The following is a 24,456-nucleotide window of genomic DNA, read 5'->3' as shown; positions in this document are numbered from 1 at the left end:
CCGAAGACTGACCAGATCTCTTGAACCATTTGAGGGTGTAGCGCCCATTCGCCCGGGGCTACCTTGCCTCTGGACAGCATGTCTGCGCCAAGGTTCAATCTGCCCGTCACATGAACTGCCCTTAGCGAGGGGAGTTCTTTGTGTGCCCAAAAGAGAAGGCGACGAGCCATCCTGCAAAGAGTGTGTGACCTGAGACCGCCTTGGTGATTGATATAAGCCACCACCGTCATGCTGTCTGACCGGACCAAGACGTGGTGCCCTTTCAAGGCTGAAAGGAAGGTTTTTAGGGCTAAGAAAACCGCCAACATTTCTAGGCAGTTGATATGCAGGCGTTGCTCCGAGGCTGACCAGGAGCCGAACACCAGATTGCCCTCCAACAGAGAGCCCCAACCTGAGTTGGAAGTGTCCGTCTTGACTACCTTCCTTCTGGAGGTCATGCCTAACCTAATTCCTGTTTGGAACAGGTGAGAGGTCGTCCAGGGGGCCACAGCCTTGATACAGCGGTGGTCTACCCTGACAGGAAACTGCCCCAGGTGCCAGGCGCAAGGTGGAGTGCGGGTAAAACATTCAGGTACGTACTGCATCTGCAGGACGTGACAACGGAACGCCAATGCTCAGAGGTGCTCGGAGGGATGGAGAATGAAAGCGAGCTGTTTTTCAGGGCGTTCCGGCCGAGGCAAGAACAGAGTCCCTCCTCTTTCTCTCTGGCACATTAGGACGGCTTAGGCGGCTCGGGGTCCAGCACAACTCGTAGGCGGGGACCTTGATGCTTCGGGAAGGGGAAGCGTTTCGCTGTCCGGGAGCGCTGTTGCAGCCCAGGCTCAGATTTGCGTTTGGGCTGAGGCTGCGCCGGCTTTGCAGGCTGAGTGGCGGAGTTCTTCTGGCGGCTCGCAGCCGCTGGGCCAGAGCGCTTGGGGAGGAAGTGACGCAGCACCTGCAGCGTCTTCTGAGCCTCCAAAAACCTCTCTGCAAACCCATCCACAGCGGGGCCAAACAGACCTTTCAGGGAGACCAGTGAGTCGAGGAAGGCCATTTTCTCAGTGTCCCTGATCTCAGTGAGGTTCAACCATAGGTGGCGCTCCAGCACCACCAGACTGGCCATGGTCTTGCCGATCGCCTGCGCCGTTGCTTTCGTGGCGCGCAGAGCCAGATCTGTCGCTGTGCGCAGCTCTTTGAAAGCCTCCTGGTGTTCTTGGCCAGACTCGTCCATGCCGCGGAGAAGTTTGGCTTGAAACACCTGGAGAACCGCCATTGTATGCAGCGCCGAACCGGCCTGGCCTGTGGTGAAAGCTGCTGCTGTAGAGGGATTTACCTGGGCCGAGTAGGGGGCGCGCCACGTCTTGGTGAGCTCGTCATGAACTGCAGGCAAGAACGGGGCGGGGCGTTGGCGAGAGTATTGTTGACGGCTTCCTGGCAGGTACCACTCATCCAACAGGCCGTGGGCAGGCTCTTCCGGAGCTGACCACTCGAGGCCCAGATTCTCCACCGCTTTCGACAGGACGCGGATGAGTTTGGCGTCCGGCTTCGGCCTCTGATCTTGAGAGGGGGGAGGGACTCTGGGCTCATCGCTGGAATTTCCCCACTCTTCCGTATCAGACGCCACCAAGGACATGGAGTCGTCGGCAATAACGTCCTCGCTGATAACGTCTTCTTCAGATGCTCCAAATGAAACCAAAAGGGTTGGACGCTGGTCATCCTGTGTTGAAGCACACTGGCGAGGCGAGAAGACGAGGGGAGGGCGGGGCATGCTGACGTTGAGCCGACGTGACACCACTCAAGCCTGCTGAGGAGGACCCGCTGCCCCGCTGTTTCTTTCTCTTAGGAGAGAAAGGAAATGGGAGGGCTGAGCGAGGGGGACCGCCTTCATGAAAGACACTCACGGCGCGACATTTGCAACAACACATGCTGAGAAATTTGCTCTTTAGGAATACTCTAGCTTGCTCTTCAAGCGCCGGATGGCCGCAGTGAATCTTCGCTGCTTCGGGCGTCTTCAACGGCGGCGAGCAGAGCTGGAGCTTCTTCTTCCTCGGCTTCTTCCAGAGTCAGCGAAGAGATGATCCTCATCGCTGAAGGAGAATTATCTGATGAATGGCGCTGCGGGCCGACTTATATACAGGTCGGCTCTGCCCTTTCTGGTGGGCTAAAGCACCATTGGTTTGTGCAGCGCGAACAAATCAGGCTTCAGTACAGAGTAAAACAGGAGTTTTCCCCATACACAACGTGAAGTGAATGTTCGAAAGGGAACATAATTTATTCAACAATTTTTTTCCCCTGAGTTACGTCTTCCGCCATTTTGGAGAGTACCCAAGACCGTAATCTATGTAATTAGCATTGGGGGAGGAAAGCACACGCATGAACGTAATCTGAGTAATCAGCGTTGTTTACGCTTGGGGGAAAGCGTGCATATGCGTTGTGATACTCTCTAAAATGGCAGAAGATGGTAACTCTGGGGAGAAGAATTGTTGAATAAAATCTTTTTTTTTTGCTTTGTGCACAAAAAGTATTCTCGTAGTTTCGCAAAACTGAAGTTGAGCCACTGATGTCACATGGACTGTTTTACCGATGTCCTTAGTACGTTTCTAGACCTGGGAACATTACAGTTGCATTGCTGTCTATGAAGGGTCAGAGAGCTCTAACGTTTCATAAAAAATATCTTAATTTGTGTTCTGAAGATGAACGAAGGTCTTACAGGTTTGGAATGACATGAGGGTGAGTAATCAATGACAGATTTTTCATTTTGGGGTGAACTAACCCTTTTATTATCGATCGATCAATTGAGAGAGAGAGAGAGAGAGAGAGCGAGAGAGTTGCGTGTGTGAATTACCTGTGACTGTGCAAGCTGTGAGTTTGGTTACTTCAAAAACAGCTATTTTAACCCCTCGTTGCTGAGGAATATAATATAGCGATCCAGTAACTAAGCTGTTTTATTAATAAAATAAAATGCCAGGCACCGTTGACAACAAGTTTCTGTACTCCTGAATGGTTCTGTGTATGGGCAGCGCGATCTCTCTCTCTCTCTCTCTCTCTCTCTCTCTCTCTGTGTGTGAGAGAGAGAGAGAGTCAATGAAAGCAGCATATTACCGGTAATATAGAACGGTGATTAAACTGACTTTGAATTACCTGTGCATTAAATGGTTTTAAAGTGCCCCTATTATGCCATTTTTAAGGTTGCTAATATTGTTTTATGAGTCTCCTAAAACAGGTTTGCATGCATGCAAGGTCAAAAAACACGCTAGTTTTCTCAAAAAATAGATTTAATTTTACCTAATTTCTAAATGATTCGTAAACGACTTGTGTGAAGCAGTTCAAAGAATCAGTCTCTCTAAACCCCTCCTTTCCGTGAGCCCTCACTGCTGTGATTGGTCAGATGGCGCAGTCCTTTGTGATTGGTCCAGAGCCGTAGAGAGATTGGCTCTGGATTGGTCTACCGCGTACAGCGCGTGTCGGAAACGAAACGCCCATTGCCATGACGGAATGACAGTCCTGGAGACTTGTCAATACATAGAAAAGATGGTATCGATTGTACCTTACCAATTCGAGCCGGAGTCTGATGATGAAACGGTTGAACTGGCTGATCGACAAGAGACTGATTCGCAAGCACGACTGGAGCAGGACATTTCTCAGTGGTAAGTGTCAAGTGTTAGCAAGTTTGTGGTAATTATAAAATGTGATAAAACAAATTTACTCTCACAGCGTAGGATACAGCGTCTTCTCGACATGATGTTAACCACACAAAAATTTTACTGTTTGTGGGCGGGCAAATTAAACGTGGGCAGACATTATGCAAATGTGTTACTTCGTGACGTAGAGCCGTAACAGAATAAGATTCGAATTCCTGATGACTCGTTTAGGTGATTGCTCGCCAACTCTTTTTTTTTTTGATAGACAATAACTTTATTTATCGTGCACTGTCGGCTTCACAACTTTGCAGATAGTTTATGTTCACATACAGCTACATGACACACTGCATGAAAGGTAATATTCGAAAAGGCATAATAGGGGCATACCTGCCAGCCAATCAGAATCGAGCATTCAGACAGACCATGGTATAATAAAGTAATAATGACAGTACTTATGTGTTATCTGATACTCAACCTATAAAAAGACAGCAGTGTGCTCTTGTTATGGTTACTTCCTTAGGTCAACATGACTGTAGTTGCAAGCATCTATATTACGCCATAATACTAATATAATGAATATACTAATATAACTAGGGCTGCCCTCGACTAAGGATTTTTCTGGTCGACTAGTAGTCATTCATTTTAAGCATTAGTCGACTAATCGCGCGTTTATTAATAAACCATTTAAATCATTATAATGAGCCTTTAATTGCCTACATAGCCTAATAAGTGCTCAAGCTCACGCTTAAAGCTTGCCACAGCGCACCGGCAGAAGAAATGATTATGAATGTGTCAGTAAAAAACAGTAAGGAGGCTGCATTAACATTTAAATAATTTGATAAACTAGTGCTTTCTTTGTTTTCTGTTTAAGAGATGAAGTCGGCGACACTGACTCGTCATCTCCGCAGTAGTGGATGTGCCTGTATTTATGTTTTATACAGATTACATAACCTGAGAATATTTGTTTTCTATTTGAATTGGTTCATTTGAAAGTAGACATTTCACTCTCGATTATATATTATCTATTATATTTCACTCTCACTCTCTTACTTAATGTATGTAAGGCAAAGATATACACGGAGTTTCGCGCTCAAGTTCACAGACCGAGACAGCAGAAAGCGCTTCCTGTTTGCTTTCATTATTTTACAAAAGCGCGTTTTGTTGTTATTGTGAGTGCACACAAATAAACGTAGAGTCTTTACAGATTTGAAAGATGTATTACTCTTATCTGTATGACCAAACATGAGGGAGTATTTTAAGAGCAAGTGAGCGCACCGGTGCCATCTGTCCTGCAGTGAGCGCTAATGTCCAGCTTCCACACAGACACTTGAACAGCGCACATTTCTCTCGTCATCGGATTGGTTGAATTATACAGGACTTCCGGGAGACGTGTGTGTCGCGTTCTTTAATGTTCCGCCTGGAAACAAAGATGCCGTGACGCCATACCCCCTCACGAAGGAAGAAAGCCGTCGTGTTTACAACTGTGATGACGAGCGCTTATCATGATCAACTAAACACTGGATTTTCAAAAGTATGTGAAATATTTAAAGTTCACGGCATAGAATCTTTAAAATACGTCCAAGAGTTTTACACACCGGTCTGTTATTGTGGCGACATTTCCACGCCCCGAAACATGACGCTGAATGAAACGAACTGTGATTGGTTGTTTGACATGTCTGTCAAACGGTCTCATGGGCGGGCCTTGGCCAATGAAAGCTGCCATGGATTCCAGACCTTCAGCTGTCAGTCTGAAGGTCTGGCTACGCGAGACTATGAACTGCGTGACTTCGCCAGTGGATTTTTTATCCGGATTGTTTTCTACGACTAATAAAATTTTGGTCAACCAAGCCTCTTCTGGTCGACCAACGATTAGTCGACTATTAGGGGGCAGCCCTAAATATAACAGATTCTTATTTTTTGTTTACTGAAGCATCATTGTTTTAAAGTGCTCTTTATTTAATAAAGTGAGAAATAACGATAGTACTTATGTGTTTTCTGTTATAGACTCTATTGAAAAACAGCAGCATTCTGTTGCTATGGTTATGTCATAAGGTAAATGTGACTTTAATTCGCAAGTGTCTATATTACGTTAATATAATGAATATCCTAAAATAACACAGAATATTATTATTTTTTGTTTACTGAAGCATCATTGTTTTAAAGCTCTCTTTATGTAATATGTAGAATAAAATATTTGTATTATTTATAGTCCTACTTTCAACATGAAAAAGCTTTTTCAACCCTTTTTATTTTTGTAATGCAACATATTTCCAAGCTAAGCACGAAAAAAAATAAAAATAAATAAAAATGTTGTTTCAGAAGTGGAGCAAGTTTTGTACCTGGTTTCAGTTAGAACAAAAGCATGTACGTAAATGGGGTAAAAAAAAAATTTCACTCATATTATAGGGTTTAGTGTCCCTTTGTATATTTTTGTCTTTTTTCTGCTTGGTATCTGGTCTGAAGGTCATTTCCTACTCTGATCATGTAGTGAACATGCATCCACACTGTAACAAACACTTACGGGACTAGTGTAACAAAAGAGCTTGTATCGATTGTATTTCCTGGGCATGTTTTTGTGTCGCTGTTAGCATGAAAGCCTTCCAGTAATCTGAAAAACCTAAAAATAAAGATTTAACATCGATGTTCCAAAATAGAAGGTGGAATTAGGGACAAAAAAAACTGTGACTGAAGCAGTTTTCCGTTAAATAAGAGAGTGCCGCTGGCCAGTAGCCAGAGCTATTTTTAGTTAATAGGGTAGAGTAGGGTTGGCAGTTTTTGTACAGCTAATCTAAATATTTATGTGCACAGCATTTTTATGTAAGTATGTTGTGCAGGATGGATATTTATACAATGCTCTAAAATAGAATTGCTGGTGGGAGCAAATAAGCAATAACTACATTATTACATTTACGTTTTTGTTTTTCTGAAGACATTCTTACTGGTGTTCGCCTGTGCATAACATGTCACCATGTTGCTAGTGGGTTTCAGGTGGTTACCAGGGCGCTTTACTATGTAGTTGATATAAAATTTTTGGTGTTTGCTATGTGGTTCTACTATGTGGATCCCACTCCCTTATCTTTGTAATTTTCTGAACCCTAGAAATGGCTTTTGACAATAGAGCGGGACTAATATATTAGGTACACTAGCATTTTAAAGAGTGCGGGTGGAAGGGTCTGTAAGATTTGCTAAGATAATTTAAAATAAGTCTTACCAAGGCTGCATTTATTTGATGAAAAATACTGTAATATTGTGAAATATTCTTATAATTTAAAATAGCTGTTTTGTATTTGAATAAATGTAATTTAAAATGCCATTTATTCCTGTTATGGCAAAGCTGAATTTTCAGCATCATTACTCCAGTCTTCAGTGTCACATGATCCTCCAGAAATCATTCTAATATGCTGATTTGATACTCAAGAAAAAATTATTATTATAGCAGCTAAAAATGGCTTTGTTGCTTAATATTTTTGTGGAATTCATGATCCTTTGATAAACAGAACATTCAAAACAACAGCATACATCTTTTGTAACAATGTAACATTATTACTGACACCCGTGATCAATTTTTGATCTAATCTAAATAGGATTTTTTCACCCGCTTTATTGTGAAAATAGGCGGAACCTGTAAGTCTTGTGACTTAGAAAATCTAATATTCATATCATGCTGTGTTTTTATGATAACCTAATGTATTTCACTTTGCTAGTGTGTTTTTTTCTGGAACAGATCACATGCCCAACCTTATTTAGTGGCACTGCGAGAACTATGCCACTTCCCAGCATGCTTTGCGGGGCTGGCAGTGTGTGGGCGGTTTGGAAGCACTGGAATAATCTAAAATCAATACGGAGTATGGATCACCTCTGCCCGCTGCTGCTGTTGCTGCTGACCCATGCTCTCATACTTTCATTTCAGTGATTGATAGACAACGAGAGCACAGGACAGCCAGCAGTTGAATTTCTGTCAGGTCAGCATAATTGTGTCAGACCTGCTTAGCTTTATGTGCCTTAAGACAAACAAGTCTGCAATTGGGGTTTCTCAAGAAGACGTATAGCCCTGTTTCCAATAACATGACCCACATTCGTTCTCCCAGCCCTAAAAAGTCACTCTGGGGCACAGCAGAAGGTGGCCCGTTTATCACAGCACACAGTGAAGTGCCAGATGTCTTACAGACGTGCATGGAGGTCCATTCAGCTGCTGTCCAATGTCAGAAATCTATTAAACCCTTGTGAAAACTGATCACTCATTCAAAGAGTTGAATAAATATTATATTTAAGTGTACCAACTACTTTAATTTTGATCGTCAACATTCTTTTCATCTGAAAGCTGAATAAATATGCTTTCCACTGATGTATGGTTTGTTAGGATAGGACTTATCCGAAGAATATTTGTTAGAATATTTGGCCGAGATACAACTATTTGAAAATCTGGAATCTGAGGGTGCAAAAAAATCAAAATACTGAGAAAATCGCCTTTAAAGTTGTCCAAATGAAGTTCTTAGCAATGCATATTACTAATCAAAAATTAAGTTTTGATATATTTACGGTAGGAAATATACAAAATATCTTCAAGGAAAATGATCTTTACTTAATATCCTAATGATTTTTGGTATAAGAGAAAAATAGATAATTTTTACCCATACAATGTTTTTTTTTTTGGCTATTGCTACAAATATACCCATGCAACTTATGACTGGTTTTGTGCTCCAGGGTCACATTTTAGTTTAGAATAGTATTTATTTTTTAACTAAATTTTAGGTTAGTATTTTAATTTTAGGGTGTTTTGTTTGTTTGTTTGTTTTGCCTGCTTAAGTAAGTATGTTTGCTACATCAGACAAGGAAAAGTCAGTTTTATGCTTTTTCATACTTTTAAGAGTCCTCTAAAAAACTGAACACAGGTAGAACATGTAGACCATTGTAATTTTTGTATTATTACATCCTTCTATAGTTTTTATTAATATTTTGATTTAGTTTCATGTTTTCAGTTTTCATATTAAACGTACTTTAAATTTTAGTCATTTTGTTGTGCTTTTGTCATTTGTATATATAGCTTTATTTTAAATGTATTTCCTTTTTAATTTTAGCATAGTGAGTCCTTCCGTTTATTTCATTTCAGTTAGTTGCCAACGCAACATGTCTAGTTTTCATTCAAGTTTTTCATCTAATATTTATATTTTATTTCATTTCAGCTTTATTTCAGTTTTAGTTAACATTAACAACTAATCTGGTATAATGTAATAACTGTGCACTAAATTTCTATGATTTATATGTTGTCAGAATCTTTGTCTATTTACATGGCCAGAAGAACGTCATAAAAATATCTGATCACTCAACAGGCTGCATGATTTGAGGTAGGGCTGCACGATAAATATCGCACGATATTTAATGCGCATCTCGTCAGTAAAGCCGGTTCTGTAATCAGCGGTAAATCTCTACACGTGCGTGCTTTCACGTGGAGCAGCATTTACTACACAGAGCCGTTGTTCACAGACAAGCTGCGCAAAACATGCGCAAAATATGATCGTGGTTTTGCGCAGCTTGTCTGTGAACAACGGCTCTGTGTAGTAAATGCTGCTTCATGTGAAATCACGCACGTGATGGAGATTTACCACTGATTACAGAACCAGCTTTACTGACAAAATGCGCATTAAATATTGCATGCGATTTATCGTGCAGCCCTAATTTGAGGTACCATTCATGTCTGTAGTACAAACGGTGTGGGATGAGCTTAGTGTTTTGGGTTTGTTCAAATCCATTACGCCAGGCATGAGCAGTAGGAAAAATGATGCTTGCCTTGGCTTTGTTTTGCTGTGTAACATTATCCTGTTTAACAGAAGAATGTTTCGGCACTTGGATATCCAGTCGTTTCCTCCAGGTACTTGATTTGATTATGAAGAACCCAAAATCCCTCAGAATAGGCACTGAGCTGAACCAAATCACTGCTGAGTTGCCATAGCGATGTAATGGTTTCTCTTTCATTGATGTGAAGCACACTAGGGCATGTTGAATTTCCATTTGCTGCTTATTAGCGGATGCAGTCACAGGCTCATGTGAGTGTTGGTTTAACCCACAGCAAGATGGGCATGATGTGTCATCCAAAGTGTTGTTGGAGCAGTTTGGGTGGTAGCGCAAATATGGTATTAACTGCAGAATAGGCACTGAGCTGAACCAAATCACTGCTGAGTTGCCATAGCGATGTAATGGTTTCTCTTTCATTGATGTGAAGCACACTAGGGCATGTTGAATTTCCATTTGCTGCTTATTAGCGGATGCAGTCACGGGCTCATGTGAGTGTTGGTTTAACCCACAGCAAGATGGGCATGATGTGTCATCCAAAGTGTTGTTGGAGCAGTTTGGGTGGTAGCGCAAATATGGTATTAACTGCAATTTGACGTTGTTGTGGATGTTTGTTTTTCTCTGTAAATAAATAAAAATTCTTAGAGTGCATTGCATATATTTATTCAGCATTAAACACTCTGTTATAGGGCTGGGCGATATGGCCAACAATATTATATTTTATATTATATATGTATTTTTTTCTGTATCATATGTTATCGATATTTATCACAATATTCATTTACCATTAATGGGGAACACACACACACACACATAATATATATATACTGTATATATATATATATATATAAAGTAAAGTATGAGTGAGTGTGTGTGTGTGTGTGTGTGTGTGTGTGTGTGTGTTTGTGTACTGTAGTAGATGAAACTAAATGCTATTCATTCACACACACGCAGAACAAGCAAACTTATTATTATAATTTTATTTTTTTATATATATATATTTGTTTTTAATCAGGTTGTACTGCTTGGTTTTAATTATTTGTTATGTGCTAGGAGAGGTGTGAGCAGTAACCGAAAGTGTGTGTGTGTGTGTGTGTGTGGGAGAGCAGGTGTCTCTACCAGGCTGGTAAACACCATGAGGTGTCCCTGTGCATTTATTATTCAATCACCATTCCTCGTGCACACACGCATTTGCACGCATATAAACACGCAAACACACACTCAGTGGCATTGCCACAGTTTTCCATCCGTTCACACACTTCACACACACGAGTGAGTGTGTCACGAGACACTTGAGGAGTGTCTTCTGCAGCGATTATGCCAGGAATGAAAGGTTAATCTCCTGATTGCTGTCGCTCGTTTTTCCACATGCCCCTCGGCCCACTAATCTGCTTCATCATTGCATCATCAGCCCCTCCCTCATTTCCTGTATCAGGTGTGCCCATCTTGCACAAGCAGATGCATTCATGAAGGTGAGGAGCTGCTCATCAAGTCAGATTTTCACAGGAAAAATGTGAAATTTTTCCTGTGCATTTTTTTTTTCACCACAAGTGATGGTTTGCAGTGACTAGAATGTATTCTTCATTATCTGCCATTCCCAACCCACCCACTACTCTTATCTTTAGAGGCTCTAATTTAAGAACAGTACGTATTAAATGCATTGTTATGTGATATGTAGGGATGTAACGATTCACTCAAGTCACGATTCGATTCGATTCACGATTTTTATTTCAAGATTCGATTCAATTCACAATTTTTTTAACAAAATGAGATTGAAGACAAATTATAAATGAAATGTGTCCTTTTATTATTGCTTGAACAAAATGCTGCAACGTTTTTTTTGTGAAATTGAAATATAACACTATAATAATATACTAATATAACACTTGCATATTATTGCTCTTTTGTTGGTTTTGATTGCTTCTGTTGTCCTCATTTGTAAGTCGCTTTGGATAAAAGCGTCTGTTAAATGACAAAATTTAAATATAATGTAAATGTAAATAACAATAATAAATTGAAATCAAATCAAATCAAATAAATAAGTAACACAAATAAAATAAATCTCTTCATATAAACAAAATAAGGCTTTGTCTGTGCTCTTTCCATTTAAAATTAGAGGCAACCACTGCATTTTAATCATGATCCAAACAAAGATGCTGCATACATGAAAAATATCTGCATGAAACAGCGGACGAGCTGAATGAGACGCAGATTCACTCTCTCCAGCAGGTGGCGCTTAAAGCGTTTCCGCTGTAAACAAAGAAGCGCTGCACATATGAACTAGATGCAAGATGAAAAGAAAAAATACCATCTAAACTTTTCTAAAGACAATAAGTTCCCATCAGACATACATTCATATAAACTCCTACCCCTAATTGAATCGCGATTTGTTTAGCATCTCAACCGATTTGAATCGTCACATATTTGAATCGATTTTCAATCGGCTCGCGGTTAATCGTTACATCCCTAGTGATGTGTCATATATACAAAATTATTACATGCAGTGATACAACAGAAATATTTTTTCAACCTAGACAAGATTGTAAGTCAACAGAGGTGCTTCCAATGTGACCAGGTAGCAGGTAGCTTTTAAGATACTTTATTTTGTCCAGAATTAAAGGTAGAATCCCATGTATCTTTTACAGAAAAAAATTCCATGCTGAACTTGGTATAAAATGTATCCACAGTGACATACAAGTTAGGTGAAATTTTACAAATGTACTCAAATTTTATTCAGAACCGTTAAGTATTAATGAAAAAATTTTTTACTAAATTTGACTATCACCCAATTTTTGTGTGTGTGAGTACAGTTATGCTTATTATTGGGCTGTTAGCTTAGCAACATGCTAATGTCAAAATCAATAGCGATTTGGGTGTCTTGTGTATAACACATTTGCGTGGCATGTAAAGATGCAGCGTAGTGTTCAGCAAATCAGTTTGGGGCTGTTCACACAGAAGTTACAGCTAAACAACTTTTTACTTTAGCACCACATTTTTAAAACGCCATGTCACCTCTGAGGTGCTGCAAAAGAGACAAAATGCAAGTGCAGCACTCAAAACACCTCCATCTAGAATGTTTACACAGAAAGGCAATAAAAAAGCAGCATAGTGCAATGCAAAAATGCTTAAAAGGCAGCTGCCGTTGTAGACAGCTAGCAAGGCAGTTTGCTAGTTTTTGGAACAGAGCTGATAAATGTTCCTGTTGGTATACATAGGTCATTGTGACTTTATTTTGAGTTGGAGAGTTATTAAACATTTGTGCTATATATAGTTTAAGTCTTGTTTTTTCAAAACTTGATCTTGTGAAAAACTTGAACACAAATTAAATTACTTCCTTCCAGAATTAAAGGTAGAATCCCATGTATCTTTTACAGAAAAAAATTCCATGCTGAACTAGGTATAAAATTTATCCACAGTGACATACAAGTTAGGTGAAATGTTACAAATGTACTCAAATTTTATTCAGAACCGTTAAGTATTAATGAAAAAAAAAAAAACTAAATTTGACTATCACCCAATTTTTGTGTGTGTGAGTACAGTTATGCTTATTATTGGGCTGTTAGCTTAGCAACATGCTAATGTCAAAATCAATAGCGATTTGGGTGTCTTGTGTATAACACATTTGCGTGGCATGTAAAGATGCAGCGTAGTGTTCAGCAAATCAGTTTGGGGCTGTTCACACAGAAGTTACAGCTAAACAACTTTTTACTTTAGCACCACATTTTTAAAACGCCATGTCACCTCTGAGGTGCTGCAAAAGAGACAAAATGCAAGTGCAGCACTCAAAACACCTCCATCTAGAATGTTTACACAGAAAGGCAATAAAAAAGCAGCATAGTGCAATGCAAAAATGCTTAAAAGGCAGCTGCCGTTGTAGACAGCTAGCAAGGCAGTTTGCTAGTTTTTGGAACAGAGCTGATAAATGTTCCTGTTGGTATACATAGGTCATTGTGACTTTATTTTGAGTTGGAGAGTTATTAAACATTTATGCTATATATAGTTTAAGTTTAGTTTTTTCAAAACTTGATCTTGTGAAAAACTTGAACACAAATGAAATTACTTCAATTCATCTGAAAATCATATGTACACTTCATAAAAGGCCATGTGGAAGTGAACATCCGTGAAGGGCCCATACAAATAGCGTTCTCTTTATACAAATAACATTTAAAATTCACTTTTATTGTCTCACCTCTTTTTTTCTGTTTGTCTAGTCTAGTCATTACCATTAAACATGAACAGACAATATCTGTAGTGTCTGCAGGCTAACCTCTGGGCTCGTCCGACGGCCAGGTGTGAGGTCGCAACTTCTGCTTTGGAAACAAAAATATCCCGAGGGATCAATCATTGCTGCTGTTTGTGCATGTTTGTGTGCGACCAAATGATCGACCACATTCTAAGTGCTCAGCCACTATACGACATCTGTGAATCACTGTTGACATCCTCTGTGTGCCAGAAACATTCAGCGACACTATCACAATGACCTAAGGGAATAGGACAGATGTATATAGTGAATAGCATATCATAAGAGTATACGACATCTGTGAATCACTGTTGACATCCTCTGTGTGCCAGAAACATTCAGCGACACTATCACAATGACCTAAGGGAATAGGATAGATGTATATAGTGAATAGCATAAAGATAATTGCTTTATTGTTCTTTTGGATTTTCAGACTACTGTCCTTTAGTTTTATGTTTTCCTAGTAATTGAGACAAACACACTAACTTACTGTTCATCTGCTTTGAAGTTCTCATAACCCCTCTATGCTTAATGGATAGTGTGTGTGTGCTGCATTGTGTGCATTTGTGCATATAAAGTGAACAGTAGACTACTGAACAGCTTTTTAGGTCTTTCCCCATAATCATCATATTTATAGGTTGATATTTTGACCAGGCTTGTAATAACTGTGCCCTCCTGCTTGGCAGATTCACAGAAGTGTCAAGAACAATGTATAAGTTAAAAGCTACAAAAATTGTTTATTATTTACTGAATATTATTATTAATGACTTGAACAATTTATTAAACATTGGTTTACTGTATTGCTGTAGTGACCATATATAAAAGTTTTGAGAGAGTTTTGAGTTACACTGAAATTATGCTAAGCTATTGCTAACATAGATCAAGGTTTGTCGAATTTGTTGACATTACTTTATGAAAGCATCAGTAAGAATGTGTTTCAAAACTACAGACCAATCAGTAATGTATCATTTCCAGCTTGTTTCATTTTTTAAGCAGGTAGTAGTTGTTATTGTTAACTAAAACTATTAAAATAGTCTTCATGAATTGAAATAAAGCTGCAATATATAGATGAAAAATGTAACAAAAAAAATAATAATGTTGCCTTGGCAACTACGTCTAACTGAAATTAAATAAGCTGAAATACTTAAATTACTAAAACTAAAACTGAAATAAAAATAAAGATGGATATAAATATATGTACTAAATATAACTAAATAAAACCACTAAATATAACAAAAGCATGTAACAAAATTACTAAAACTTAAAACTAAGATTAAAACTGAAATATCAAAATTAAAGCTAATTCAAAATATTAATAAATACTTTAATAGGATATAAATAGTACTAAATAGTTTGAATATTAAAAAAAACATTGTAAGAAAATGTAACATTTAATTAAACATAAATTAATTACAATTATTTTTAGCAAATATAAAATGCTATTAATAAAAAATTGATCGTTCTTTTGCAATTGGGACAGTGATCATTTGATAAAGCTAAACCAGTATATATTGAAAACCTTTTATTTATTTCTAGCAAATATAAAAAGTGGTCATTCTTTTGTGGATTATATTGGCCACCATGTGTGTAGATATCATAATTGGGAATTTAAAAATATTGATTGTTCATCAGTTAACATGGTAAGGAATCAGATCAATGCTTATGAGCGTCTGACTGTAGCATGCTTATGCAGGAAGTCCATACTTCACCGTACTGTAAATAATTTGTTCACCCAGAATCAGCCTGCCTTGTCCTAATCCAGATTATGATCTAAAAATGTAAAATAAGCAGTGCTGTTCTCAGATCAGTTGATCTCACACAGATCTCATTAAGTTGAACCTGAACTAAGCAGAGATATATGGCATCCGTCCAGAAACACTGGGCCATCTGACTTGATTCAAACGATTCAGTCTCAGTCTGGCATCCAGCACAAAAGCTGCACCTGCTTTTTGTTTGTTTTAGGGAACGTTACATAACACAATCAGCACAAATGACGGTTCTGTGTCAAGTCTGTGGGACCTGCGCTGAGCTGAATTTAGGCTGAGCACTGCCTCAGGAAGCAAGATGTCATGTGGCGTCGGTCTCTTGAGAGATGAATTATTAAATTGTTTGTAGTATCTAATTAGATTGGATTAATAGTTTTCTAAAGAATGTCACACCCCCATGAAATTTGTTTGCCTCAGTGCTCTAATTTAATGTGAATATATCTTTAATAATGTACTGGTCACTCTTTTCCATGCAATTAGAAAAAAAAATTAGCTGTAAGCTTCCAAAATGACACGGATGCACCATAAATGTATTATAAAAATCAAGCGTAGCGTTAGTTCTGGCAGGTCACGTTAGTCAAGCTCGCATCAGCTGACTTTCAGCTGACCCCCATCTACCTATAGGAATACGACACCTATCTCAGTATTATCAGCAGTTTTCGCATTGCTCAATAGCTAATTACCCTTCTCCATCCCCAACTCCTCCTCTGTCAGTCGGGATTCAGCCTTCTGATTCTCCTTTGAATCAGACTAATTCTAAAATGTGTACATAACATTATTGAACTTTAACGATATCTGCAATACATTTATGTTCGTTCTGTTCTGTTTACCCTGGGGTGGGGTAGTTTTATCGCTGCTCTCCCTATAGGTGTCGTATTCCTATAGGTAGATGGGGATCAGCTGAAAGTCAGCTGATGCGAGCTTGACTAACGTGACCTGCCAGAACTAACGCTACGCTTGATTTTTATAATACATTTATGGTGCATCCGTGTCATTTTGGAAGCTTAAAGCTAATTTTTTGTTCTAATTGCATGGAAAACAGCGAGTTCTTGCCCAGAACAGTACCATACCACCAATCCAAACTGTATGCTAATTGTCAATCATATTTGACGATAGTGGTCCTGACAGAAGTAGCCATTTGGTAACATTATGTAATGAGCCAAATCTTTTAAAAGAATCGGTTGATCCAGTTCACCAAAGAGGTCTTAATAATTGGTTTAGGATTTGAACTGATAAAGTTTGGACTCTGGTTGCAGTGTTTATCAGCCTACAACTATAGGTTATTGAACTATTCCTTGAACTAATCCTTTCACATTTCTTTAAGAGAAGTCCCTCTCTTCTGTGAGATGTGAGAGTCATGTAACACAGACTGGAAGTTACTCTCCCCCATGCACTGCGCCTGACCTCTTGTTTCCTTTCAGGGAGACCGCAATTTCTCCTGAAGCCAAACCCAGCAGAAGCCATAACAAAAGCCCAACAAACTGTTGTTAATGGAACATGAGAAAGAAAGACAGAGAAATAGACAGTATATTAATGGGAAAGAGTGCTTAATGGAGGGAAAGAGAAGATAAATGAGAGAGAATGTGAGAGTATTATAGACATTCTCCCAAAGATGTCGATGACTGTTCCAAATAGTAGGCAGAAACATTATTCAGTTGAAGAGTGCATTGTGACAAGCTCAGTGAAAAATGAATCAAAGATGATTATAGAAAATAAATGTGCTTTTTTTTTAATGTTCAGTCGAGTTAAAATCATAACTGACAATGACAACATGAATTATGTTTAGCATTAAAATTACAGTCTGTCAGGCATAACATATTATATAATTCAAGTTCATGTTTTGGAGTCCATCTCTGTCCTCTGTGTCATTCAGGAAGTATAATCAGGAAGCCACAACAGACAGGCCTGTGTCGTAATCTAGTTCACATCCCCTGGTTCCACCAGATGGCCGTACTCTTGTGTCTCTGACCGGAGAGGAATGTGCCGCTTTGCTGTCTAACATTCCACAATCCCCAGCTCTGAACTGTTGTGCTTTCTGAAGGCAAGGATCACTGTTACTATTAATCATACTTATGGGCTCTTTAGACTTGGACCAGCACCCTACAACCAATACCCTTGTTTAAAAAGGAATAATACAATTTTGTGTTACACTTTATTTTACGGTGTCTGTGTTACAGTATAATTACACTTAAGTAATGATAGTAATTATAAGTAACAACATATTTTCTATAGGTTAAGGTTTGGTTTAGGGTTAGTTGCTTGAAATTATGCATAATGTTCTGTTATTACTATAGCAAGTACATGTAACGTAACTATTTCACTTTAAAACACAATGGGCCTCATTTACGAAATGAACGTACAAGGATGAAGGAGGATGTTTGAAGTGGATATTGGAACACAAGAGAAGTAAAGCCTTCTTTGCGTAATGAATAATAGTTTAGCAACCAAATGTTACATGGCAAAAATGGAAACATTTGGATTATTGTCGAATGAGAGTGGCTTGTGAAATGCCATTTCAGTTTTGCTTTAAATAAATTAATTTTAGCTTGATGTTTGTATGCCGTTGACTGCCACTATAGCCTCATTTGTGTTTTATTTTATAGTTTATTATATGATTTTATAGCTACTTATTTTTCATTCTTGTTCTGTTATGTATACCATTAAATTTAAAGGATTTAGTTTAATTATATTTACCGATATTTAATATAAATGAATGAAATTGTTTGAAATTACAAGTTTAACACGTGTTTTTGGAGTAAGATCATTTTCTCTTTCATGAGATTATTTCCTCCATTTCGCTGGGTTACGTTTCTCCATGTCGTAAACTCTAGGGGCAAGGCTTCTAAACCGGGTGTTTTTAGGGGTGTGATATTTAAATGACGATTGTTTTCAGCCGCAACATTTATCAACGTATGATCATTCATACGATGTGATTGGCGGTAGGGCTGCATGATTATGACAAAAATCATAATTGTCGATTATTCCCTTGAAATTGTAATTGCGATTATTAATTACGATTATCACAATTTACATTGAATGATGTTTATACCATTGTTTGATGCAACTGCATGCCGTATTTTTATATGAAAATAAACAAGCTGAAAACACTCTAACTGAAAAACTTTTAGTGCTTTTCTATAGTATTAAGCCTCAAATGTCAAATATACATCGGATTGGTTTCTTCTTTAAATTATAAAAAAAGTTAAAATATGAATGGTATTATAATGTTATACTAAAACTAAAACAATGGAAAACCCTTAAGATAACATGTAGAAAGAAAAAAACATATCTTAAGCGTGCAGAATTACATAAGTGGACTTTAAACGATTAATTGCCGCTTTGAACGATTACGTAATTGTGGCATCCATAATTGTAATCGCGATTAGAAATTTGATTAATTGTGCAGCCCTAATTGGCGGCATACGAATGTTTCATGAATCACATGTGAACCCTGTCATAAGTTGATTTGCCCAAAGATAGATTGATAAATGAGGCCCAGTGTGACCAATTTGTGGCTCTGATAATTCTGATATTCAATTATTAGTGATTTTAAGTCTTAAGATAAATCGTATTGTACTGAAATACTGATATATTGTGCATCCCTACTAAAAACATTCAGAGTACCTTAACAACCACATAGCAACACCCTGGAAAATTTTGTCCATGACATTGCCACTCACTCCCCCATATGATAACTTAGTGATGAAACTGACATTTTGAGTCAAATCTTTTCAAGTGATCGGTTAATCCAGTTCACAAAACTGGTCTTCAATGACTGGTTATGACCGGTCATGGATCTGGTTGCAGCAATTAACAGCTCAATTTCTTCAGAAATTGTAAATATTTCAATATTCTACTTTTCTGTTTCCTATCATATAAAATTTTTGTAATCCATATTTACTGCACTGTTATGTATACATTTTACTCCGTTGTAAAACTAGTAAAATTTTTAGTATGTAACATCTGTGCAGATATTTTTAGCTAGATAACACTGTTTTCTCACTTCACTAAGACTTCCTGTTTCAGTTCTACATATGCAATCCGACTAGTGTTAGACTAGTCTGTGTGTGTTAGTGTGCGCTAGTGTTACAGCAGAGCAACTGATTCCAGGTGTTGAACCATATTGAGTTTGATGAGGTCTCAGCACTGCACATTACATGACTATAACAAACATGTTTGACATACGCAGGGTCTGCTGTTTTACGCTCGTCACATCAATATCTGTGCGCCATCATGTTCAGTTGTGTGTCAGCACTAGTGTGGCATTGCTGTAAACGAGCAAGTGTATGTGTCTCCGCATGCTCAGCATTGGCAGTTTAGCCCACAGCCTTCTCCCATCCTCTCTCCTGTTATGTGCACACACACACACATACGCATGCAGGCTTAACTGTGTATCATATCAGTGTTTGTCCTCCATGCCTGTGCTGAGCTCTCTGGGATAAGTCTGCCTGGCCGGATCTGTGCTGCTGAGGAGCTATATTCACATCCTGTTTAATAATGAGTTTACTCTTAATCTTCATTCCATTCTCAAATATTGAACAGACTGGGTGGTTTGCTGATGATATCAGAGCTTTTAGGCCTGATCACGGATCTTCTGTTCAAATGGTGTCTTGTGACTATGTGGATCTTTGTGTGTAATGGTATAAAGACAACTGAAACAATATGAAGATATATCAACACTCAGTAAATTATTGTTCACCTGAAACTAGGGGTGTGCAATATTGACAAAAATGCTATTTTCTGTTTTTTTTTTGCTGATAACGATAATTAGACAATATTTTGCTAAGCGTGTTTTTGTGCTAGTGCCTTGGCTGGTTGTTGACAGCTGACTCCTGAAGCTTACATTAATTTCCAGTGGTAGTTTTACCTTTAAGGGGATTTTTTTCTTTTTTTTTTTTCTATTAGATGTGTGCATCATCTTTTATGCCGCATTCTCACATTTAATCAGTAAATGCAACTAGAATAATACTACACTATCAGTATCAACAAAAATACAGTTTTAGGACTTCTGTGTGTGAATCTGCCTATAATGTTATAATGTTGCCAATGTTGCTTTTTCCTGACTGAGGAACCAGTGTTATTTTTGTACTTTTTAAATACTAATATAGTATTCATTAACATTTCAATATTTATATTTACTGTTTTCATTTGAGTAATTCTGTTCAGTTTTAGTTCTAGTAACTTTAGTTCTTAAAATGACTTATTTCAGTTAGTTGCCAAGGCAGCATTTCCATTTTTTTATGTTTAAGTAATGCAATATAATTTATTTAATCTATATTTCAGTTACTGAAAGCAATTTTTAATTTTATATTAAGTGGCAGTATTAGCCCTTCTTAAATTGATTTCTAGTAGCATTTGCACATTTAATGTTTTTTTTTTTTTCTAACCTTGTTATTTGTATGCATCATCTTTTGTCACATTTTCACATTTAATCAATATCAATCAAATTAAATCAGTATTAACAAAATCAATTTTTGCCATGCAGAAGTGGTACAGAAACTTTATCTGAAGTGAATTTAGATCTATTTACACAGATTGTTTATTGCAGATCAGAAGTGGGCTGAATGCATTTATTCTGCATTTACAATTGCATAAAAGATGTTATGCGATTAATGTTTAAAATATGATGTTATAAATATAGACAAATTAAATTATACCTTTAAATATGAAACTAAAACCACCATTAGATAGTAGCAAGTCAGTGGCTTGATGGCCAAGCCATTCAGTCATTTATTCAACCAATTTGCTGAAATGGCTAAATAATTGGGGAACTAAGCATGTGACTTCGAATGGATCATTGAATCATTGACTCACGATTCGTTCAAAGCACAAATTCATTCAGTAACAAAACACAACTGCATGTTGATCGAAGACACACAATAGTTCTGTTGTGGTTAATTGTGAAGCTATTTAATAGAGTGAAAACAGACAATATTGACAAAATTGTGTTTAAAGTGTAACTCACAACATTACATTATTGTATATGGAATTGTTGGATAAAATAATTTTCACATTTGCAATAATGCTGAAATGCGGGAAAATCACCACTCTTGCTTGTGTACGTGCTTAACTATATCACATGATGTAAACATAAGATTAAAACTGAAATTTTGAGGGCATTTAAGTTTAACCACCAGGAGAATAAACATAATTAAACTCTAATTCCTATTTGATGTTACTTCCATTTCAGACCAGATGTAGCTGGGAAGTCCATATTGCTTTTTTCTGACCGAAGCCAGCGCAAAGTTAAACATTATGTGTCTCTGACCAAGACACACTAATGTTGTTTATTTCTTGAATGAATCAGTGTTTTTGATCAAATCAGAAAGTAGCATTTAAATACTTCATCTGAATCCTTAAACTCTTCCAGAGAACTCACCTCCTGTGTTATCCCTTCAGAGGAAGTCTTTTAACATCTGCTTCCTGTTTTCCTTCGTTTTCACCAATCCACTAGCTGTAATGGTTAAATGTGTTTTATGTTCAGCGATGGAGTGACCTATGAGCCAGTGAGATTTCTTTGTGGACAGGGCCACAGAAATAGAAACTAAATTTTCTTGTCTCATTCACAGCTGGTTTAGATAAGAACTCAAATTTGCATGGAAGAGCTTTTATTGCTTGTCATTGTAGCATGTTGTGTCTGGTTAGGTCTTGTTGAGGCAAGGCTCTCTGAGTCAACATTCAGCCCATCTGTGACTTTCACTGGAAAGATTAAAAGTAAAATAACGAGAGCTTTCCCAGCAGGATGTTACTTAAGCCAACAATTTTAGGAATTTTGCATATAGGCATTTGCCTTTAATGTTTTGGGGTTGCCAACTTTTTCAGGCCCAGGAACCTGTATTATTTTAATATTATTTAGTAAACTATTGTAGTGTGTATTAATATTTTGAATATTTTGTCATGTGCTTTTTATTTCAATTTCAGTAATTTTAGTACTTAAACATATTTCAGTTATTTACCAATGCAACATTTCTCATTTTTGTTTTGTTTGTTAATGTTATAGAAATGTATAATAATTTAGTAATTATTACAATTACACTTCATTATTATTCATTAATAATCATGTAATTATTCTAAATCATTTGTTAATCTTTAGTTAATGTTCATTCAAATAGTCATGAAATGTTATGAAATGTATATGCCATTTATAGTCTAAATGCTTTGTATATCTGACCCTGTAGACCTTCATGGAACCCTGGTCTTATTGAATTCACATAACATCCTTTATGCAATTGTAAATGTAGAATAAATGCATTCAGCCCACCTCTGAGCTGCATTAAACAATCTGTGTAAATAGATCTAAATTCATTTCAGTTAAAGTTTGTGTATCATTTCTGCGGTGCAAAATTTGATTTGGTTAATACTGATTGGTAAAACTGACACTGATTGATTATATGGGTCTTGTCTTACAGAGGGGCTTTTTCTGAGGTGATGCTCGCAGAGGAGAAGAGGACTAGAAAACTAGTGGCGATAAAATGCATCCCGAAAAAAGCTCTAGAGGGGAAAGAGAACAGCATTGAAAATGAGATCGCCGTGCTCCACAAGTGAGTCACTGAAACAGCTGTTTCAGTTCATTTTTTTTTAATGAGAGTCCAAACAGCTGATAAAAACATCACAATAATCCCCAAATTTAAGTAATCCACATGACTCCCGTCCATCAATTAACGTCTTGTGAGCTGAAAAGCTTGTGTGTAAGAAACAAATCCATTGTTATGTATCCACCAAGTAATCAATCATTTTAACTTTAGTAATCTTTCCATATCCATAAATTGTTTGAAGTTAAAAACGTGGATTACTTGTGATGTTTTTATCAGCTCTCATTCAGACCGCACCCATTCACTGCAGAGGATCCCTTGGTGAGCAAGTGATATAATGCTAATTTTGGGCTACATTTCTCCAAATCTGTTTCGATGAAGAAACAAACTCATTTGCATCTTGGATGGCCTGACGCCTGACGGTGAGTACATTTTCAACAAATTTTCAGTGTTTGTGTGAACTATTCTATTGATATTACTGGGTGAACTGTTCCTTTGATGTTACAGAAATACTTTGATTGACAGTACTTTTATGTGTAATTACACTGTAACACGGACACCTGAAAATAAAGTCTAACCCAGTACTCAAATTAATTAACAATAATAACCTTGCTTTGGAATCGTGCCATCTCTGAGTGCCCACGGTTGTGTGGGTCTGAGTGGTGTGTAGTTTAGAAGAAGTCAAAGACGAGGCCACCACTATGCCTGAAAGGGGAGGAGGCGAGAAGGGGAGTGGGTGAGTGTACATGTTGCAGACAGGAGAGAAAGAATGGGAATGAGTGGAAGAGAGACTCGGTGACTCATTCAGGTGCTTCTGTCGTGTCGTATTGCCAGTGGGGAGGTGTGTGGGATTCCCGGCTCAATTAGAGCCCACGCATGCCACACACAGCCCTTCTGTAAGTCAATGAAAATCAGCTGGGCAGTTAACCTTTGTGGGGGCAGTTAAGACTGAGACTCAGGGGTCATGGAGGAACATGTGTGACATTTGTATATATGTTCTTCTTTAACTCTTCTCTATTATGCACTAGATTAATATAAAATCCACCCCCTCATAGACTTTAGTCAGAATAGACGGCATATTTAATTTGAATGAACACAAGGCTGTGTGGGAGGGAAGTACAGCCTGTTCAATATGTCACAAGCTGCGTTCTGGTTCTCAGGGTTCCTACACAGTATTCACTGCTCCGTGCACTGATACGATTTCTGAAAGATTTTTTTTTCACATGACATAATTTGTTCATTTGGAGTTCCCTGAAATGTCATACAAGATGAAATGTCAGGATATATACACTGCCGTTCAAAAGTTAGGGATCAGTAAGATTTTAATGTTTTTTAAAGAAGTCTCTTATGCTCACCAAGGCTGCATTTATTTGATCAAAAATACAGAAAAAAAACAGTAATCTTGCAAAATGTTATTACAATATAATATAACGGTTTCTATTTTAATATCCTTTAAAATATAATTTATTTCTGTGATGCAAAGCTGAATTTCCATCAGCCATTACTCC

At 37.8% G+C, this 24,456-nt stretch overlaps 1 protein-coding gene across 4 annotated transcripts in view; it reads left to right on the top strand.

Annotated features, from left to right (window-relative positions):
* camk1b (calcium/calmodulin-dependent protein kinase Ib) overlaps positions 1 to 24,456 on the top strand; it is a 74,980-nt gene that overhangs the window by 21,116 nt on the left and 29,408 nt on the right. For 3 of the 4 annotated variants that reach the window (XM_016520338.1, XM_016520337.1, XM_016520336.1), the window contains one exon: positions 22,826 to 22,957. In XM_016520338.1, the coding sequence (XP_016375824.1) occupies positions 22,826 to 22,957 (132 nt within the window). Of the gene's footprint in view, positions 1 to 15,605; positions 15,618 to 22,825; positions 22,958 to 24,456 lie in introns of those variants that run through there. The other variant, XM_016520339.1, reaches the window with a different exon arrangement.

This window comes from Sinocyclocheilus rhinocerous, unplaced genomic scaffold (assembly GCF_001515625.1).
Source record: "Sinocyclocheilus rhinocerous isolate Xijiao unplaced genomic scaffold, SAMN03320098_v1.1 scaffold269, whole genome shotgun sequence".
Taxonomy (NCBI): Eukaryota; Metazoa; Chordata; class Actinopteri; order Cypriniformes; family Cyprinidae; genus Sinocyclocheilus; species Sinocyclocheilus rhinocerous.
This window is presented reverse-complemented; position numbering and strand designations above follow the sequence as displayed.